We start from the raw sequence: 18,184 nt of genomic DNA, 5'->3' as shown, positions 1-18,184 counted from the left end.
AGCTGTTTATAAAAAAGTTTTCTTTCTTGTAATTTATTCGTTTACTATTTCCAGCACTTCTTTATTGCTTTTTCTCCAGCTTATTTTTTCCATCCTTCTCCAGCACCACATTTCAAAAGCGGCTAATCTGTCGGTATCCTTTTTGGTGAGTGTCCACGTTTCGCATTCATACATAATGCTAGACTAGTATGTCTAGACATACATGCCTTTATTAGTCCCGAAGGTTTTATCCTTTACTAGACCTTTTCTTTGCCTCTGACTAAATAGAATAGTATATGTAATGCGCGTCCATTGTCAGACATTTGACCTATGCCCTCAGCCGAAGATACTTCCCCTATATAAGCGATACAATCATTATCGTTTTATTGTAATAAATAAATTGCGTCACATGAACAAATTCAAGGACATGAAATATATATTCAGCTTTATTGCCGAAATACCTATAGCAAGGACATATTTTTGTAGTCCGTGTGTTCTACGCCTTTCAAATCAATATTAATATCGTTAATTGAACTTCTGACTGTTTGTTAGAAGTTGTATAACCTTGCACAGTGTGGCACAGGAGGGAATCCACCCTTATTTTCCACCTTCGGGGTTGTTTAGCAACGGGTAGCGTCCTGTAGTAACCATAGCGATGACATCGTCTGCACACCTCGACTTTAACGTGTCATTATCGTTTATTTACCATTTATTTCATCGACCACTGAGGTGACTGTCCACGCTTGGAAATATCGATATTCTAGATTGTGATCAGCATTAGTTCATTAGAATAAAGTGCCGAGTAATCAATGTGTCGCCGTGAGCTGACGAGGCAGGACACGCGTGGTGTTAAGCTGATTGGCGGCGCAATTGATAAAATTTAAATGTTTAAAGTGCATGATAACCAATAATGCGACTTCGGTTTGGTAAGTGATCTATTTAATAATATGCCTATTATGCTTTATAGTAAATTTTACTTGCCGTTAGCAGCAATAATGCGTAAAATAAATTAGGGGAGGCTTTGGGCCGGCAGTGGGTCAATAGCAAATTAAGAAATTTACTCGTATACATTTAGTGAATTTCTTAATTTAGTAGCAAGAAAACTAAATGGTTTTCGTGAGAAGCTTGCGCTTGAAAAAGCCCTTCAGAAGTCGACGGTAGAGTCACCATCGCCTGGTTCTCACCTTTCGGGTGATTATGACAAATGTAACCGACAACTAAATTTGAAATTTTAATGGATGATAAAATCCGCTACAAGTTTTGTCAAAATGTACAACAAAAGCATCCAATAGACTTCGTAAAAACTCACAACCATTATAATTAATAAATAATTATGTCCTACCAAGGTATGCTCTCATTACAGGTGTACATAAAACTTATTGAATTTCTTAACTCCGAAGATTAAAAAAAATGAAAATGCAATCGTGCAGGGCATAAATATTTTACTATGAATTTGGCATAACCGATCAATTGTCACATCAGTGTGATAATGGCTTGGTCGTTAAACTGGCCGTTAAAAGCTTAGTTAAACAAGCAATCTGTTCATCAGCGACAAGAATCAGTGTTCAGGTAATTTCCATAAAATGGCTGCGCGCGAGCTTGCCTATCAGATTGATGGCTGACCCAGTTCGGCCGCAGGGCAGCTGGTTAACGAGCGGCCTTCGCCGATTTTTATACCTCTACTGACCGAAATCTCCCTCAATATACCTATGTATGTTTTATTTTAATTAGGAAGGACTAGGCTATTTGGGCTGTAAATATTGGGTTGGTAGACATATGTACACTCCTAGCAGCACCCCGAGGCTTCGCTACCGGTACTCTTGGATAAAAAACACATTATATATGTATTATTATTTAAGTTATTATATTCTACCCGTTATCCAAATGACATCTTTTGTATATTTTAATACTTATACTTTCGCAATAATAATATTATTTAGTAGGTTTTATTTACCACACTTGTTTCCCGCGGTGATAGGCAGAAACGAGACTAAGCTTAAAAAAGTGCTTGGCAAATTGGCAATGCGTTTAAATCCCAAATTCTATCGTATATATTTTTTTTCCTGATAAATATATATAATATATTTTTACTGCTATTGGAATTATCGATGATCGTAAGTGACGAAATGTGATATTTATTTATTTATGTTATCTTACCTATTCCGCCAATATAACATACTTAATAGTTACAATGCAGTAGAGAACTAGTAAAAATAATACTGGTAGTTTGACATACATTAGTTATACTCGTATTTACTGTGACTGTACATTGACGTCGACATTGTGATCGCTACACTAGACCATAAATTACAAGTACTAGGGGAGGTTCCCTTGATTCTCGTAACGCGTCGAATCTCGACAGGCGTGCACACACTAGCTAGTGTTACCTATCGCAAGTGGGTCAGTGCTTGACCTGCTTTCCTTAATTAGCAAACGTGTAAAATAATCTTCGGCATCGTTAAAATGTAAATGCGAAAAAATTCTGCAATTTTTAATATATCACTTGCTTAACTACGTACAATTTCTAGAAAATATTAAAGCCCAAACTTAAGTGAGACCGATGTGAATGTTAATTTTATTGCTTAAGATGCTGTAATGTTTAAAAACCCCTTTTCATTTTTTACTAGGGAACATTAAAAGTCATTATAATAAGTTTGTACTTAGCGAAAGAAAGTTATCACGTAGTGCTTTTCGTAGTATTTCAGCTACGCATTCATCGTAGCAAAGAAGTTTGCTACGAGCCTCACAGAGTTTTTGATTTTTTTGTAAAATTTTTGAAACTTTGTGCTTAGCATAGATCTATGCTTCTAAACTTCGTAGCTGAAATACAACAAAAAACGCTAATTATTTCAGATCGGTATATGTCAGACCACATTAGCATAATTTTTCAATTAAAGAAATTTTTATTCGCCATAACTTTTCATACAAATTGCATCCATGTAACATTTACATAATTATGTAGACTTATGTTAATTTGAAGACTTCTGTTTAGATTAATAAATATATTGTTCCGGTTTAATGTGTTACTTGCAGGTATGCTGAACTCCCGTGTTCCCAATATTTTGATAGGATATGAAAATAAATATTGCAGGCGTTTAAACACTCTATGTCTAACTACTTTGTTTTACCTGGTTGGTACTTGATATATATTTCAATAAACATCTAAAGTAAAATAGTCGACGCAAATATCAGTAATGGTCGTTTAGACACATTTGTAAATTTACAACCCTTTTTAGGGGTGTAAATCGAGGGCAGTGGGTCAGCCTTGGAGCAGATCTGGGGAAACTACGGGCAAGCACGAGAGAGGTACTTGCGTTGCTGAGCTGAGCGTGGCATGGCGTACAATTGCGTGCTTAGATACGCTATGCGTGGCGATGCTGGCGTAGCCTACATCCAAAATTAGATTGAGTTACAACACTCAATTGTTGTACTCGTTACGAAACTAATAAATAATTCAGATTAAGTTCCGTACCTAAATCAATTGCGTAATTTTCTTTTTTCGAGGTATAGGTCATGCACTGCTAAGTATTTAATGCTATGCTCTTTTGGTAAACTCTACCAAAATGTTCTGTTATTAAAGAGCCTCAATACTTTATATGAAAGTCCACTCCAGTCTCACTCGCTTCCACGGTTTTTCCGCATGGAGTGTCGGAGCCCAGGATCCGCTAAAAATGTGGATTAGTAAAAGCTTTTGGGCTTCTCGGAAAAGGACCGCTTAAAATACGGTTAATATGATTTCACATCAAGTATACCTAACTAAAGGCACCAAAAACACCATACCATACTGCCAAGGTCCACTAATTTAACGTTGTGATAATGAGTGCATAGTATTGGGATCACGGCGTCACATGTCACATCGGAATTTGAGATTTTCCTGTTTGTTAAGGGTTTTACCGGCTCTCGGCGGCCCGGGTGTGGTTTATATGGGTGTACATTGCATAAATTATGTTATGACGACTTTTGGGATTTACGTTTGCTTATCTAAATGATGATTCACCATTAATCAATTATACCTAACTATTGATTTATTCATGAATCATCTCAAATAACTTTTTGTTTTTTTCAATATCTATAATGTAAATGCGTACCTACTTGTGTACCCAGGATTGTACATATTTCAGGCCTTAAAATCCTAGACTTAAATTTCTCTAACAAAATAACTACGCTATCATTGTCATTGACAAGTGACATTTTAAAAGTAAAAAATGAAAATACATGTATATAGATAACAAGCCGTATTATTTATAAGCCAGACTTCAAGCCCGTCAGTTTCTTAGGTCTTATAAAGCATTCATTTCAATTCAACAGAATCCAATTTATCAGCAAACGACCGCTCTTATGTAATGGTGTCCCTCCCAGAATATACCTCACATGCACATGTTACTTAAATAGGATTTATTTTACATAATTCAAATTAAAGACATAAACGTTAGAGAAATTCGAAGAGAGTAAAAAATGCGTTTAAATTTTTTCTTTAAAATTATGCAATATGAATTCATGTGCAAATTCATCCATGGTGTAAATAATGTTAGTGCGATTAAGATCGGGGTGGTGTGGAGCCGGCTGGCTTGCGTCACAGCCGTCAGTCACAAAGTTACAAAATACCTATGAAGAATAACTAAAGCAAAATACATATATAGCGCGACTAGAATAAAGGGGAATGACAAAAACTCTGCAAAAAACGAGTAGGTATATTTTTCCTTGTTATGTTATTTATAATAATTATTACCGTAATTTTCTGTATAATATTCATCAAATATATAGATACAGAAAATTACGGACATATAGGACATACATAATATATTAATTGCGTAAATACTACATCTGTAAGTACATAAATTTTACTGCAAATTTTTATAATTCGTGATTATCCTACTAATATTGTAAATATGAAAGTTTGTGAGGTGTATATATATATATGCATATTTGTTACTCTTTCACGCAAAATCTACTGAACCGTTGTACACGGGTAGAATATAACTTGGAATAATACATAGGGTAAATTTCCGACCCGAAATTTCCACGAGAGCGAAGCCCTGGGGCGCAGCTAGTAATACTTAACATAAATTAGGTAGGTAAAGGTACCTACCTAATTTATGTTATGATTTATGTTATGTTGGATTTGGACAATTCTAGATTAGCCCTGAAAATTTCTAGGTCATGTTCATGAATAAGTTCTAATATGGCAGTGACTAACTTGACATTTCATGATTCCTTCGCCTGGGCCTGCGTCGGACATTCTTTGGCTGTGATTACGAATACTTGAAGAACACGCACGAAGGTAGTTAGTATAACTTTATAATACCAAACAAATTGACAGACTGAAGGTCAGCGAAATTGCGACCTGTTAAAATTATTTCGCAATTACAATAGGAAGAAATCTTTTACAGGCAAGTTTTTGATACAATAGATTTAAATAAACTTTTGCTTGTTATTGAATATAATATTTACTGATAATGTAAATTAGACTGCAAAAAGATAGGTTATAAACATGAAACTAAAAATAACATGAATTAGCTTCTAAATCATCAACAATTAATAAATGGAATATTTAAATTCGTTCAGGCATCTATATCGCTCTATTAAATTATTATTATAAAAATTGTTATAAAGTTAGTAACCCTTATTCTAAGTTTATTAATTGCGAATATTACCTATATAAGTATAAATTGAAATTGGAAACGAAAATCTATTTAGCAATGACAAACAACAATTACCAGAACCCAAGAAAGGGTTTTTACCGAGCAACGGTAAAAGCGGTGACCTGCTTTTGAATAATAAGTTAATAGATTAGGTTTAGGCGGGCGGCGCGGGTGGGGCGGGCGTTGTTGCGTGTCGCGGGCGCCGCCCAGCTGCCCGCTGGCCAGGCGGCGGGCAGTCCGTGGCTCGCGCCCTACGCGCCCGCCCGCCCGTCGCGAGGCGCTGCCAACTCCGCTCACAGATGGCACACACAGTCTAACTCTCCTCTGTTATGGACAAGCGCGCAGCCAGCGGCCGGGGCGAGCCCATCCCCAGCATCCTCAAGAAGCCCAAGGGCCGCGGCAAGGGCGATCTCCTCGACAAGAGCTCGAAGATTAAGCGCGAGAAGGTGGAGGGAGCTCCGAAGGGCGAGGATGTAAGCGCGCCGCTGCCGCAGGGCTGCACGCCGCTCATGTACGCCTGCCAGCAGGCCGACTACAAGGCTGTCGTTGATGCCCTCAACAAGGATGTGAGTGTAACGTCACCGGCACTCTCGATGGACATCATCTTCACGAAATTCATCTTTTTGACCACCACATTCAATACCGGATATATATATATATATATATTATGATACATATTCTTAATGTTGGATTTATATACTTCACATATGTTTTTTCAAAATTACAGAATATAAAATTGAATAATGGATAGTATTGTAATTTCAGTGCATTTCTTCGATCATCAACCACGTCATTGAATGAAAACCCATTACCACAAAACATTTTCAACTTTTATAAAGTTCAACGAAAATGCATGATGTTTAAAAATCACGAACATAGCGATTACGAAGGCGTTGGGAGAATATGAAATGAGAAGCGTAGTGAGAACGGCACGCGATGTTTGCGACGGCAACGTCTTGTAAACAACCCAGAGGGTGAACTGTGCTGTAATGCTTCCGTCAATATTTTCGCACCAATTATGTACTACGAGCCTCTACTATCCTCATTTTGAACAAGAATGTTCAAAGCCTAAATAGACAAAGCGATGTTAACAGTGCAGGGACCATTTATAGACGAAAACATCAATAATATAGCAAGAATCGAGGCAGTGTCGAATTGAAAAGCTTTCAAGGAAATGCACTGAGCGATGGTGGCGGTGTGCGGGGGTGACGTCAATCAATAGATGGAATCGACTGGCTTACAAAAGGGAGTTCCACGTGTCGGGGCGGCGATTAGCGACCCTAGTCTCAGCCACGTGCTTGCCGAGCAACCGCTGTGCTTGTTTGTTATGTTAATTATTCACAGAGGTATACGTCTCGCACGGACCATAGCCGCACTGTCATTAGTCATTCACAATAAATCTATTCCACCACTCTTTCAAGGTTCAGTCTAATATTAATTTTCTAGTATCTACCTACATAGGTGGCTAATGATTGATAGGGAGAACATGACTATAACATCTCAAAAAAATCTGTGACTCTCGGAAAACAAGGAATGAGTTTGATGGCTAAAAGTCGAGCAAAATCTAGATGCCAAATGCTAATTGGTCTACAAATTTGTCATGTCATTAGACTGATATTAATATTAGGATTATTATGTATGACCGCAGATTCAACGGATCCGCAATAAGATTCTGGAAGCTTTAGAAACTTTTTTCCGTTGTTGTGTTGTTTTTGACGACCTCGGTGGCGCAGTGGTAAAGTGCTTGCCACTGAACCGAGAAGTCCCGGTTTCGATCCCCGGTCGGGTCATGATGGAAAATTATCTTTTTCTGATTGGCCCGGGTCTCGGATGTTTATCTATATATGTATTTGTTATAAAATATAGCATCGTTGAGTTAGTATCCCATAACACAAGTCTCGAGCTTACTTTGGGGCTAGCTCAATCTGTGTGATTTGTCCTAATATATTTATTTATCTACTACACACATAATTTAGAGTAGTTTCTGTATTGAAAACACACTAATATTAGGCAATACGCAGGTTAATCGACGGATCCAGTGTGCACATTTTTTTCGCAGTAGGAAGTTACATTATTCCTGAATGTCATATACATTATCCCGTTGTTGCTATCGAAGCGAAGCGCCGGGTTGCAACTAGTTTACCATAATTTGGTCCGAATTTGTGCATGTCCAGCCATCGTCAGTGCGCGTCCGTGATCGCGGCCTGCGCTGCGCGCTGCACTACTGCGCGTCGAGCGGCGCGGGCGTGTCGCAGGCGTCGCGCGCCGCGTGCGCCGACCGCGTGCTGATGGCTGCGCCCGCGCTGGCCGATGCCCGCGACGCTGACGGCCTCACGCCACTCCATCTCGCCGTGGTCCACGGCAACGTGCCACTGGTACAAACTCTCCTTGCAGCCGGAGCTGACGTCAATGCCAGAGACGATGAACATCACACCGTAGTGCACTGGGCTACTGGTGAGACTAGTTTACTATTTACCCATCACAAACAGAAAAAGAAGCTGCATTTATGTAGATGATTGTATGCACATGCGAAGGCCTATATATATAAGTATAATAAGAGAATGAGTGAACAGAAATTACCGCAAAAATAAAATATCGATAGCAGCACATACCTATATTATATATTGCAATAAACACTTTAATGATTGTGATTAAATTGCAATATGTGATTAATTTATCAAATTAAATACCACTTTTTATATTCTGACTCTCCATATACGTAAACACGATCTTAATCCTGGGGAAACCCAAACGGCTCAAGAGGAAAGCTGATGCAATTTATTTTATCGATCTACATGTTTTTATTTCGTACGGAGCATTGACTTCGATTAAATCTTTAAATAAACAGAGGAGAACTGGATTACGAAATTGTTCCATAATTGGCAGTTTGTTTACCCTGCAAAATCAAAAATAAAATGTCACGTACAGTTTAGTGTACAGTATTGTAATTACCATTAAAGTGACTTAAAAATACCGTAAAACAAAACCGTTCTCTCTCTTTCTTTAGTGTTTGGAGTACATTTTCAAGCAACACTAGTAGATAAGCGTATATATAGTCCTCGTAGCCCATAAACGCACACCACACAATTAACTAGAAGCCAGCAGACTAAGCTTTAAGCGCTTATCTAAGGTGTCACTGTGAACACATCGCGCCGCGGTATCATTGGAACCACAGCACGCGACTTCGCCTATCACGAATGGTTGAGTTCCTACAAGTTGAAACGTAACTAAATCAGTCTGTCAAGAAAGTGAAGAAAACGGATTTTTGACGAATTACATTTTTTTTGCCATTGCTATATCTACCAAATAGAATGATGATTCTCTAAAGATGAATATTTCAAGATTGGTTGATAAACACCCAGAGTTGCTAGAATTCACAATAACGTCTTTGAATATCCTATAAATACAGACTAATGTAAAATGCTAACTTATCGAATTATAATATTATATGTTTTCTGTAATGGTAGGTTAAGGTGCAGATGATGATGATGAAAGTTAAGTTTGGTCAAATACAAAAACGAATTTTACGGATCTGTGCAAAATGCCAATTGCAATAAAACTAATAGACATTCTCATTTACCCGTCGATTTTGTATAGTTATGGTTTTTCTGATATACGATGTTGTGTTGCCTGACTTTATGATTACTGATACTGACGCAAGCTTAACCGCCAGTCTTAGCGAATACAACTGAACTAACTTCACCCAGCATGGACTTAGTCACGCGAGCAGTTTGTTCGGGCTACCAGCTTGTCAGCCGGCAGCTCTGTTTTAATTTAATCTTCGGTTTGCCCCGGGAATCATGATATCAAGAGCCATTTCACTTCCAATAGCGGAAAGGCAAATGACAGATATAAGTACCAAGGGATATTCTATCCTAATCAAAAAATAATTAGAATAAGAGTGAAATTGTGGAAGTCTTGGGAGAGGCCTAAGTCCAGCAGTGGACTTCCTATGGCTGAGATGATGAGGAGTGAAATGCGGAATTTATTCGAAAATACCATGAAAATACCTATATTCAAATAGAGTTTTTGTGTAGGTATATAATCTTATTTACATAAAGGAAATGAGGAAATACTAGTTAGGAAAATCTTTAAACAATTTGTTCGGAGAATTTGGGAACTTCGGTGACGACATAATATTACCTAGGTAGGTACCATTTTAAGAACGAGAATATTTCTTAACATGGTACCTAGGTAGGTATGCATCTGCCACACATAAAGATAGGCATATGTGTGGCAGATGCAAGCGCATACAAACTTACTGTACGATTCCCTTTTATTGGTACTTATACCCAGCTATGTAACTGGACTAACCATACCATGTGCAAGCTAAATCAGTTTTCGCTGCACGCGAACCCAAGTTGTTAATTTCTGCGGCTCACTTTCAACCGTATGTAATGGTGGATTAATTGTTGAAACTAATTATTTACTAAAACAAATTGTATTGTGACTTGTAATACAAGATATCTCAGCAAGTAAAATTATATTTGATTATCCATATAGAAAATTAATATAAGCAGTGTTACTAAATAAGTAAATGTATAAACTAAATAAATCTGAATAGCTTGAATAGCAATAAAAAATTTAACAGATATAGAGAGAGAGAGAGAGAATCTGAGGAAAAAGAATTTGTTGACAGGAAATTGGTTTTCGACCATTAAACAAAACCGTAACGTATTTATAATTGATAACTCCTAATTTATTACTTGTTTGTAACTGGTTGTACAGGTATTTTTAACGCTACCGGAGGAATAAAGAACCCGCGGGGGCTACCATGAAAAGTAAATAAAACACAGCACATTTACACATACACATACACGATATGAAAAAAAGAGACAGCACGTGGACGTTATTAACGTGCTACCTACGTGTTTGTATATTTCGTGGTAGGCCTTCTGGTTCGGCCAAAGTCATCGTTATTACGAGAATATTTTTAATGTCATAGTTTTCTCTCTTCATAGTCGTATTTCCTCATGGCTGTGGGTCGTGGTCATTAAGTGGAATGAAAGACACACAACTTTCTTGGCACTATTAATGGAGTAATTTGCCATTGCCTTCCCCATTTCATACACAAGTTTATACCCCATTTCATACCCACCATTGTGCAAGTTTCCTCACAATGTTTTCCTTCACTGGAAGCAGGTGATGGTCATATATATATACATGGGTCAGATTGGTGTACAAACTCATGTGGCACAAGTAGGATTCGAATTTGGGACCTTTCGTACCACAGACGACCTTCTTAACCAATATACCACCACCGCTTCATAGTTTCTACTTCATCATAGTTTTTTACTAATACCAATATAACAGGCGCAGCTACAAGTACTTAATGATTTGATATCTTGAGAACTTTCTGCATTATATGTTATCGTTATTTGCCATGTGCAGTGCTCTTACAGTTGTAAAATATTTTGATGTTTTATAATATTCTTCATGGTTTCTATATACTACTTCGTACCTACTTCATTACTAGGTGACTATTCTAGTTTATGAAGGTTACGTAGATACTTTATTTCAGTCCCGTTGAAGAATAGCTGACATTTACATGGCGTTAACACGGTTTGTGATAGGTTTAATGTTTCCGTCCTTTGGCCAAGGAGGTCCGGAGGTCCGGCGGACGTCCGTTGTCCCGACCTTCGCCATTCTGCTTCAAAGGCCTAGCGACCTTCGCTTTCAGTGCTTTGATTGAGGACTAGATTGTATTCTCTCTCTCTTTCTATCTCTCTCGTCTGAGCGTTTTCTCGGTTGCATCCTTAGCTGTGAGGACTAGATTGTATTATTATCCGTATTTAATAACTAGTATATTTTTTCTTTCATACATGTTTGTTAGCATTCGAAGTCATTCAAATCAATGCAATACATATTGAATTCGCAGTTGAATGATGAATTTATCTTTATTAGTTTAGATTACATACTCGTTAAATATATTATTTTTATTTTAACTGTCTTATCACTTATTCTTTTCGTTCATAGATGTACCCCTACTGGTATAAATTTATGTTGGTTACAGTTCTTCACTAATTCGAAACTAAATTGTACACTTAATTGGCAAATAAATGAATATGAATAAAAATATCTAATAGTTTCGCTGAATAGTAGCGCATTAATATTTTACCGTCATAGATAAGCGGTGGTGGAGTGGTGGGTGTCGGGAGTCCAAAGGGGGGTAGTCCAGTGGTATTGAGCGGCGCTCAAGGCCAGCCCTTGAACTGCCCACTACATGTCTAGGAGAAACTTGGGGAATTTACCGCAAAGGTCATTCTGTCTCAGCTGACTCGAGTGTATTATGCATGACAGTTGAGGTCAAATCTGTGTGTTACTGGATTTGCTGGTGGTGGGAGGGATAAGTCATGCGCATGTTTGATGAGCAATGGTCATTTTCATAACTATTTGATTTTCATCTCCCAATAATATATTTTCAATTGACCCGAAATATTGGAGACTTATGGAATACTAAATCAACTATAAGTAGGTACAAAGCACATTTTTATGATCTTTATCTGAAAAACATCATTGAACAGAATTGGGGATGGAATTCGGGACCTCCGATGTAACAGTTACGCTAACATTAGTCTTCGGACAGTGGTCGTCTAAATAAATAATCGGTCAATGGCAGATTATTGATGATAATAATTTTGATCTTTAAGATAAACTATAAATTAAATTTTGTAATCCAATTCCTTCCAGTATTTGACATTAAATGCCTTATGTTGATTCTAGAACAAACAAATCATAGATAGAGGTTGACCTCATAGATTTAGAAGCGTTGACTTGACTTTATCTCATAATTAGAGTATTTCAAATTCTACAAATGTCAGTATTTTCTTATAATTATTTGTATTTCTAGTGTGCGGCGAGGTGGGTGCCCTACGCGCAGTGCTGGCGGCCGGCGCAAACGCAGCCACCCCCGACCAGCACGGGGGCTACCCGCTGCACTACGCGGCTCAGATGTGCGGCGCGCCTGCTGCCACCGACCATCAGGTTTTTTATATTATAAGAACCTTGGTTCCTATTTATTTGGCTGTCACGTAATGTGTCTAGTCTTTGAGCAACTGGGAAACTATACAATGAAATTGGTATCCTTCATTGTAATGAAGAATAAAAGATAAAAGTTCACAAACAATATACTCATTGTACAACGAATAAAAAGACACAAAGAGTAGACTTTGCTAATGTCTTTTATTTTATTTAAAACAATAGATAAATAATAATACGATGTCTAACTGTGAACTCAACTATATGGTGGGAGGGAAAAAAGGAATAAATATCACGATGACATAATCTAGAAATAGGAACTCGGAAGATGTATTTCTAATTACTTATTTAACTTGTAAGTTTGTTAATTTACAGTCACGAGGAGCCGCACTGGAAGTGCTTCGGGCGCTGGTGAAGGAGGGCGGCGCCCGAGTGGACGTGCGAGACGCGGATGGGCGCACGCCGCTGCTGTGGGCCGCATCCGCGGGGTCTGCTGCTGCTGTGCTGGCGCTGCATCAAGCGGGAGCCAAAGTCGACGATGCAGATAGGTAACTAGGTTTCACGTCAAAGAGATATGAAGAGATGAAAATGGCTGACGCTTAACCATATATGAAGCTGATCTACTTTTTCTCCGTCTACGAAACTATAGGATCGTAACCACTATCGGTTGAGGAATAAAACATCTTAATTCTGGAATAGTGGTTATCATTGCAATTAATGTTACCACTAAATATTCCAAATGACATAAACCATAATTGCGAGTTCGACAAAAAGACCGTATTACAGGGATGGTCTGACAGCCTTACACTGTGCATCAGCGCGAGGTCACACCGAAGCCTTGGAGACTTTGCTAGGTCTGTGTGGCGCGCGGGTGGACGTGGCAGACTCTCACGGCTGCACGCCCCTACACTACGCAGCAGCTTTGGGACACGCCGACGCTACTGCCGCACTTCTGCAACATGGAGCAGATTCTCATCGCCAGGACAGGAGAGGTCGTAGTCCTGCACACACAGCCGCTGCTAAAGGCCAAATTGAAACTGTGAGAATTCTTGGTGAGCATAGAATCTATTTTAGGATTATTTAATTTAGTTCTCCGAGCGTTTCGAATGCTGCGGTCGCGCGTCATAGTCAATTCGCGTCATTTCAAATTTAAACAAAGACAAGCATCAGTTTTGCTATCTAACTTTAAAATCATTAATCTGTACTGGGGTCAGCTCGGCCACGATCAGAGATTCACCCAGGCGCACGAGCGTAACGGGCTTCAGTATCACAACTACTTTTATTTATACAATGTTTTTATCGATACAAGGCTTTTGATTGTATGCCTTTAACTTAATTTTCTATACTTTTATATAGTCTGTAATATGTATGTATTTTGTAACTAAACAAAATGTTGATTTTGATTGAAATATCTTTGTATTTATCATCATATCGAGTATGTTATTGTCTTGTATGTCATTGTAACACTGGTGTCAGATTTTATTCAAGTCGCCTAAAGGCATCTTTGTATTGCAGGAGCCCGAGGTGGGAATCTTTGGCTGAGAAATTCAAAAGGGGATCTGCCATTACATGAAGCTGTAGCATCTGGCAGAAGAGAATTGGTGAAGTGGCTACTCGATGGAAGACCATCTCAAGTAAATGCTACGAACCACGAAGGTCGTACTCCGCTTCACATAGCTGCGGCAACAGATAATGCCGATCTATGCCGTCTGCTCTTGGATCGAGGAGCTGAAGTCAATCCAGTAGCTAGATCATCGAAAAATGAGCCGTTGACTCCATTGGATTGTGCTTCTACTCGAGGTCACAGATCAACTGCTAAATATTTGCAAATGCATGGTGGTCTTCCAGCCACAAAACTGATGAATACGCAAATTGTTATTGATGGAGCTCCAATCACAAGTTTACCATCTCGACGAGTAACTAGTACTAAAATTGATGTAAGGGATAGAATTAGAATAGAAAAAAGAGAAGTAGTTGAACTATCTAGTCCTCTTCAGGAAAGGCGGCAAATAAAAGGCGGCAGTGATAGTGATTCAAGCAACGAATCAGGTGAAAAAAAAAGATCGCGACGTAAATCTGGGTGCAAATATTCGAATACGCGCGATAGAAGAAAAAGAATGGTAGAATCTCAAAAAAGTTTTAGTGACGGTTATGATAGTGAATTTGATGGTTACAGAAAAGATAGCTATGATCAAAAAAGTAAAAAGGGTTCAAGAAAAACTCGATCCAAAAGTGAACCATCCAAACGAGATGAAGGTAGTGGTAAACATCATCGAAGGTACAAATCCGACACTGAAAGCTCTTCAGAAGCTGAAAGTTATTCCGAAAAAAAGAAAAGTAAACGACATCGGAAAAGAAGTAAAAGGAAATCGAGTTCTTCAGAAAGTAGCTCGTCAGAATCTAGTGAACGGCGCAGTACAAAGAGGAAGGGTAAAAAAACATCTATTCATATTGAAAATGATGATGAAAAACAAAGCGTTAACATAGTTAAATACAAAAACTTGGATAAAGAAGAAAACATTGAAAATCAAGAAAATGGTACTGAAGGTATAATTGCTGCTGAAAAAACTGAGCAACCTGAATCAAATTTAGAAAATCAACTGGTTAAAAGTAAAACACTTAGTGAAACAGAAACTGACACTTTATCTGTCAAAACTAATATGATTGTAACGGAAGCACAAATTCATATGGAACGTGAATCAAGCCAACATGGAAGTTCAGAGATAACTGTAACTGTTGATTCTTCAAACAATGTTTCAATAGAAACTGCTAATTTATCAGTGACGCATAAAAACTTAGATGAAGAAAATAATATGATGGAAAATAAGATAGAAACAACTATTAATGATGGCAAAACACATGAAATGATAACAAAAGGTGAAAATATAGAAACGGCAAACATCACACGTGATATAAAAGAACAAACGACTCAAGATGGTACTATGAAAAGGGATGATGCACCGCAATCAAAAACAGAAAATGAAATACAACATGAAGTCATGAAGTCTGAAACTACACCAGTTTCTGTGGAACTTAAAAATGTAAAAAGTTTATCAAAAACTGAAGACGAAACCATTCAAAAAGGCTCCCAAAGATCTACTACTACTAGTCCAACATCTGGAAATGAAGTCAACCAAAGTGATGGAAACTCCCCCTTAGCAACAAGCACTCGAAAAAGATCGTTTCAAGTATTATCGGGTCCCGATGAAGCTTTAATACAGAGTAAAGATATGTCAGGCGATTTAAAAACGAGCCTTGATGCTTCTAGTATTGAACAAACAGAATCACAAGATAAAAGTTCTCCAGTAGTTTCTTTTGCAAACAAAGATGAAATATTTGAAACCAAAGACTCTGAAAAATCTTGTGACCATTTGATGGGTGAACACGTAGATCATCAAGATGGGATGACAGAGGCAAATTCTCAAACTGAAATGGATAAAAAGAGAATTGAATATGCTTCCACCACTGGAAGTAGTACAGAAGTAAGTCAAAGTATTGACAAAGGTCTAGTTTCAGTAATCGATGGAAATATTACTTCTGATGATCGAGCACTTCAACAAGTTATAATTGAAAACGAACCAGAGGATTATGATATTAATTTACCACTATCACAGTCATCACCAAGGAGAATCAGAAAAACTTCTAAAGATAGTGCAGCAAGTAGTAGAAAAAGTAGTATTTATGAAACCGAGAGTTACAAAGTTCTTTCCGATATAGCAAGTGCTCCAGATACTGTGGTAACAACGGGTATTTTGAAAAAATCTCCTACTAAACTTGCAGATGGATCTCTCGGAGATGATGGAGATACTTTTGATAATGATGAAAAAGGGATAAAAGATAGTATTTATGGACGAGTACCCAGTGTCAGTGATAATGAAATTTATAGTCACTCTGAGGCAAATGGTAGGAGAAAACGGTTTCGCAAAAAAGGTCGAACTAAAAGTAGAACAACGATAAGATCCAAAAGTGAAAATTCCGAAAGAGGTTATGAATCCAGTGGAATGATGGACTCTGGTTTTGAGCCAAGTCCGAGAGCTTTACAACGGCGTATTATGAGCCCCCGACTAGCTGCATACTATCAGAAAAGAAATGCGAGTGGAAGGTATTCCGGTAAATCTGATAGCAGGATTCCCGTGAGAAAACCAGGTGACAAATATGCTGTAGATATGAAATCTGTTACGCAACGTATACAAACAAATATGAGACGGTGTGTTAAGTATTATTTGTTGTTTATATTCCTATTTATGAATTATCACATCTTGAGCGTCTAAACTTCTTTCAAATGTACTTTTTTACAGATATTACTGCGAAAGAAAGCTGTTTCAGCATTTGTTGGAGCTAAAGCGACTTCAGATTAGAACGAGTAAAACAAACGAAGCTGTTCTTGTTAAAAGGGCCATTGACGAATACAACAAATCTAGTCTCGCTAATGTTGGATTGGGACCATACAACAGTCCCGACTTCTCTTTTAGCAACTTTGAGAAATTTCTTTACGACAGTTTAAGGAAACTGCAAAAGAGTAGTAAAAGGCATTTAGATAATCTACCTGAGAAACCAATAGACTTTGACTATGGAGAGAGCGAATTGTATAAAATGAGTGCTATTCCGGATAACCCCTGTTTGTGTACGAGTAAGACACATCGATGTTTTCACGCAGTGCACGCATATACTGGAGTTCCTTGCGCTGCTTATTGTAAGTAAAGCTTTTACTAAAATATTGTAGGTTAAGTAAAGTTTGTTTACTACTTAATTATATTCGCATTGTAAATTATTAACTTTACTTACAGTACCATATAAATGGGACCATCATACAATGCCGAAGCCGGCTACAGCAGGCCCCAGTACAAAAGCGAAAGGTTTTCTTCCAAAAATTAATTCCAAGCCTCCGAGTGGTTCAAGCAAAGCCCATGTCACCCTCGAGGTGTCTCACGGTAATGAAAAGCAGTTAATAGCGTTGCCTGCCGAGAAACTTGATAGAAATAAAAGATATTACGTAACGTTTACAGTAAAAGGCTCAGAGCCGCCCTCGGACAATGATAATACGTCGTCGCCTAATGCCACCCTAAACACTAAAAGTGTACGAAGTGGCTGAACACAAAAAAATATTCAATGCCAGATTAGTAGTCTTTTTTGTGTTGATTGGCACCAATATTCATATTTATCGTTGAATCTATAAAATTTTAAAGGAGACTGAAAGGAGCCGTCCAATATCACAGCTTGAATGGCTGAAAATACATATTTTTCTACATAAAGAGATACAAATGTTATCTATTTTCACGAAACACTCAAAATATCTTCAAAATTTGCTAACATAGTTATAAAGTTTTGTAGTCTTCCCTTAAGATGTTGCGGTACGTGCACAAATAACTATTGTTTGTGTAAATAAGTTTAAGATTCCGTCCATTTGTTGTTTGCACTGAAAATTCATTCTAAGAATCTCAATTGTAGGAAATTCTAATAAAATGTGAAGAAAAGTTATTTTTTATTCTAATATAGCACTGGCTGGTGTCAGACACAGATTAATCTCGGTAAGGCATATACACAAGGCAGGCAGGCAATAACGCTGTCAAGGATATTAGCTTATA

At 37.8% G+C, this 18,184-nt stretch overlaps 1 protein-coding gene across 4 annotated transcripts; it reads left to right on the top strand.

The window, feature by feature from the left end:
* The first annotated feature begins 77 nt into the window (after positions 1–77).
* On the top strand, positions 78–18,136 carry LOC128677124 (uncharacterized protein). 4 transcript variants are annotated; one of them, XM_053757753.2, is made up of 9 exons: positions 78–905; positions 5,960–6,187; positions 7,796–8,075; positions 12,472–12,605; positions 12,975–13,147; positions 13,386–13,651; positions 14,115–16,806; positions 16,898–17,292; positions 17,387–18,135. In XM_053757753.2, the coding sequence occupies exons 2-9, from the start codon at positions 6,131–6,133 to the stop codon at positions 17,689–17,691; spliced, it is 4,302 nt and encodes a 1,433-aa protein (XP_053613728.1). In that variant the 5' UTR covers positions 78–905; positions 5,960–6,130; the 3' UTR covers positions 17,692–18,135. The 4 variants fall into 4 exon arrangements, with proteins under 4 accessions (XP_053613728.1, XP_053613731.1, XP_053613729.1 ...); XM_053757754.2 differs by lacking the exon at positions 78–905 and adding an exon at positions 5,082–5,260; XM_053757756.2 differs by lacking the exon at positions 5,960–6,187.
* Positions 18,137–18,184: the final 48 nt, after the last annotated feature.

The sequence above is a fragment of the Plodia interpunctella genome, chromosome 17, assembly GCF_027563975.2.
Source record: "Plodia interpunctella isolate USDA-ARS_2022_Savannah chromosome 17, ilPloInte3.2, whole genome shotgun sequence".
In the NCBI taxonomy this organism is placed as follows: Eukaryota; Metazoa; Arthropoda; class Insecta; order Lepidoptera; family Pyralidae; genus Plodia; species Plodia interpunctella.
This window is presented reverse-complemented; position numbering and strand designations above follow the sequence as displayed.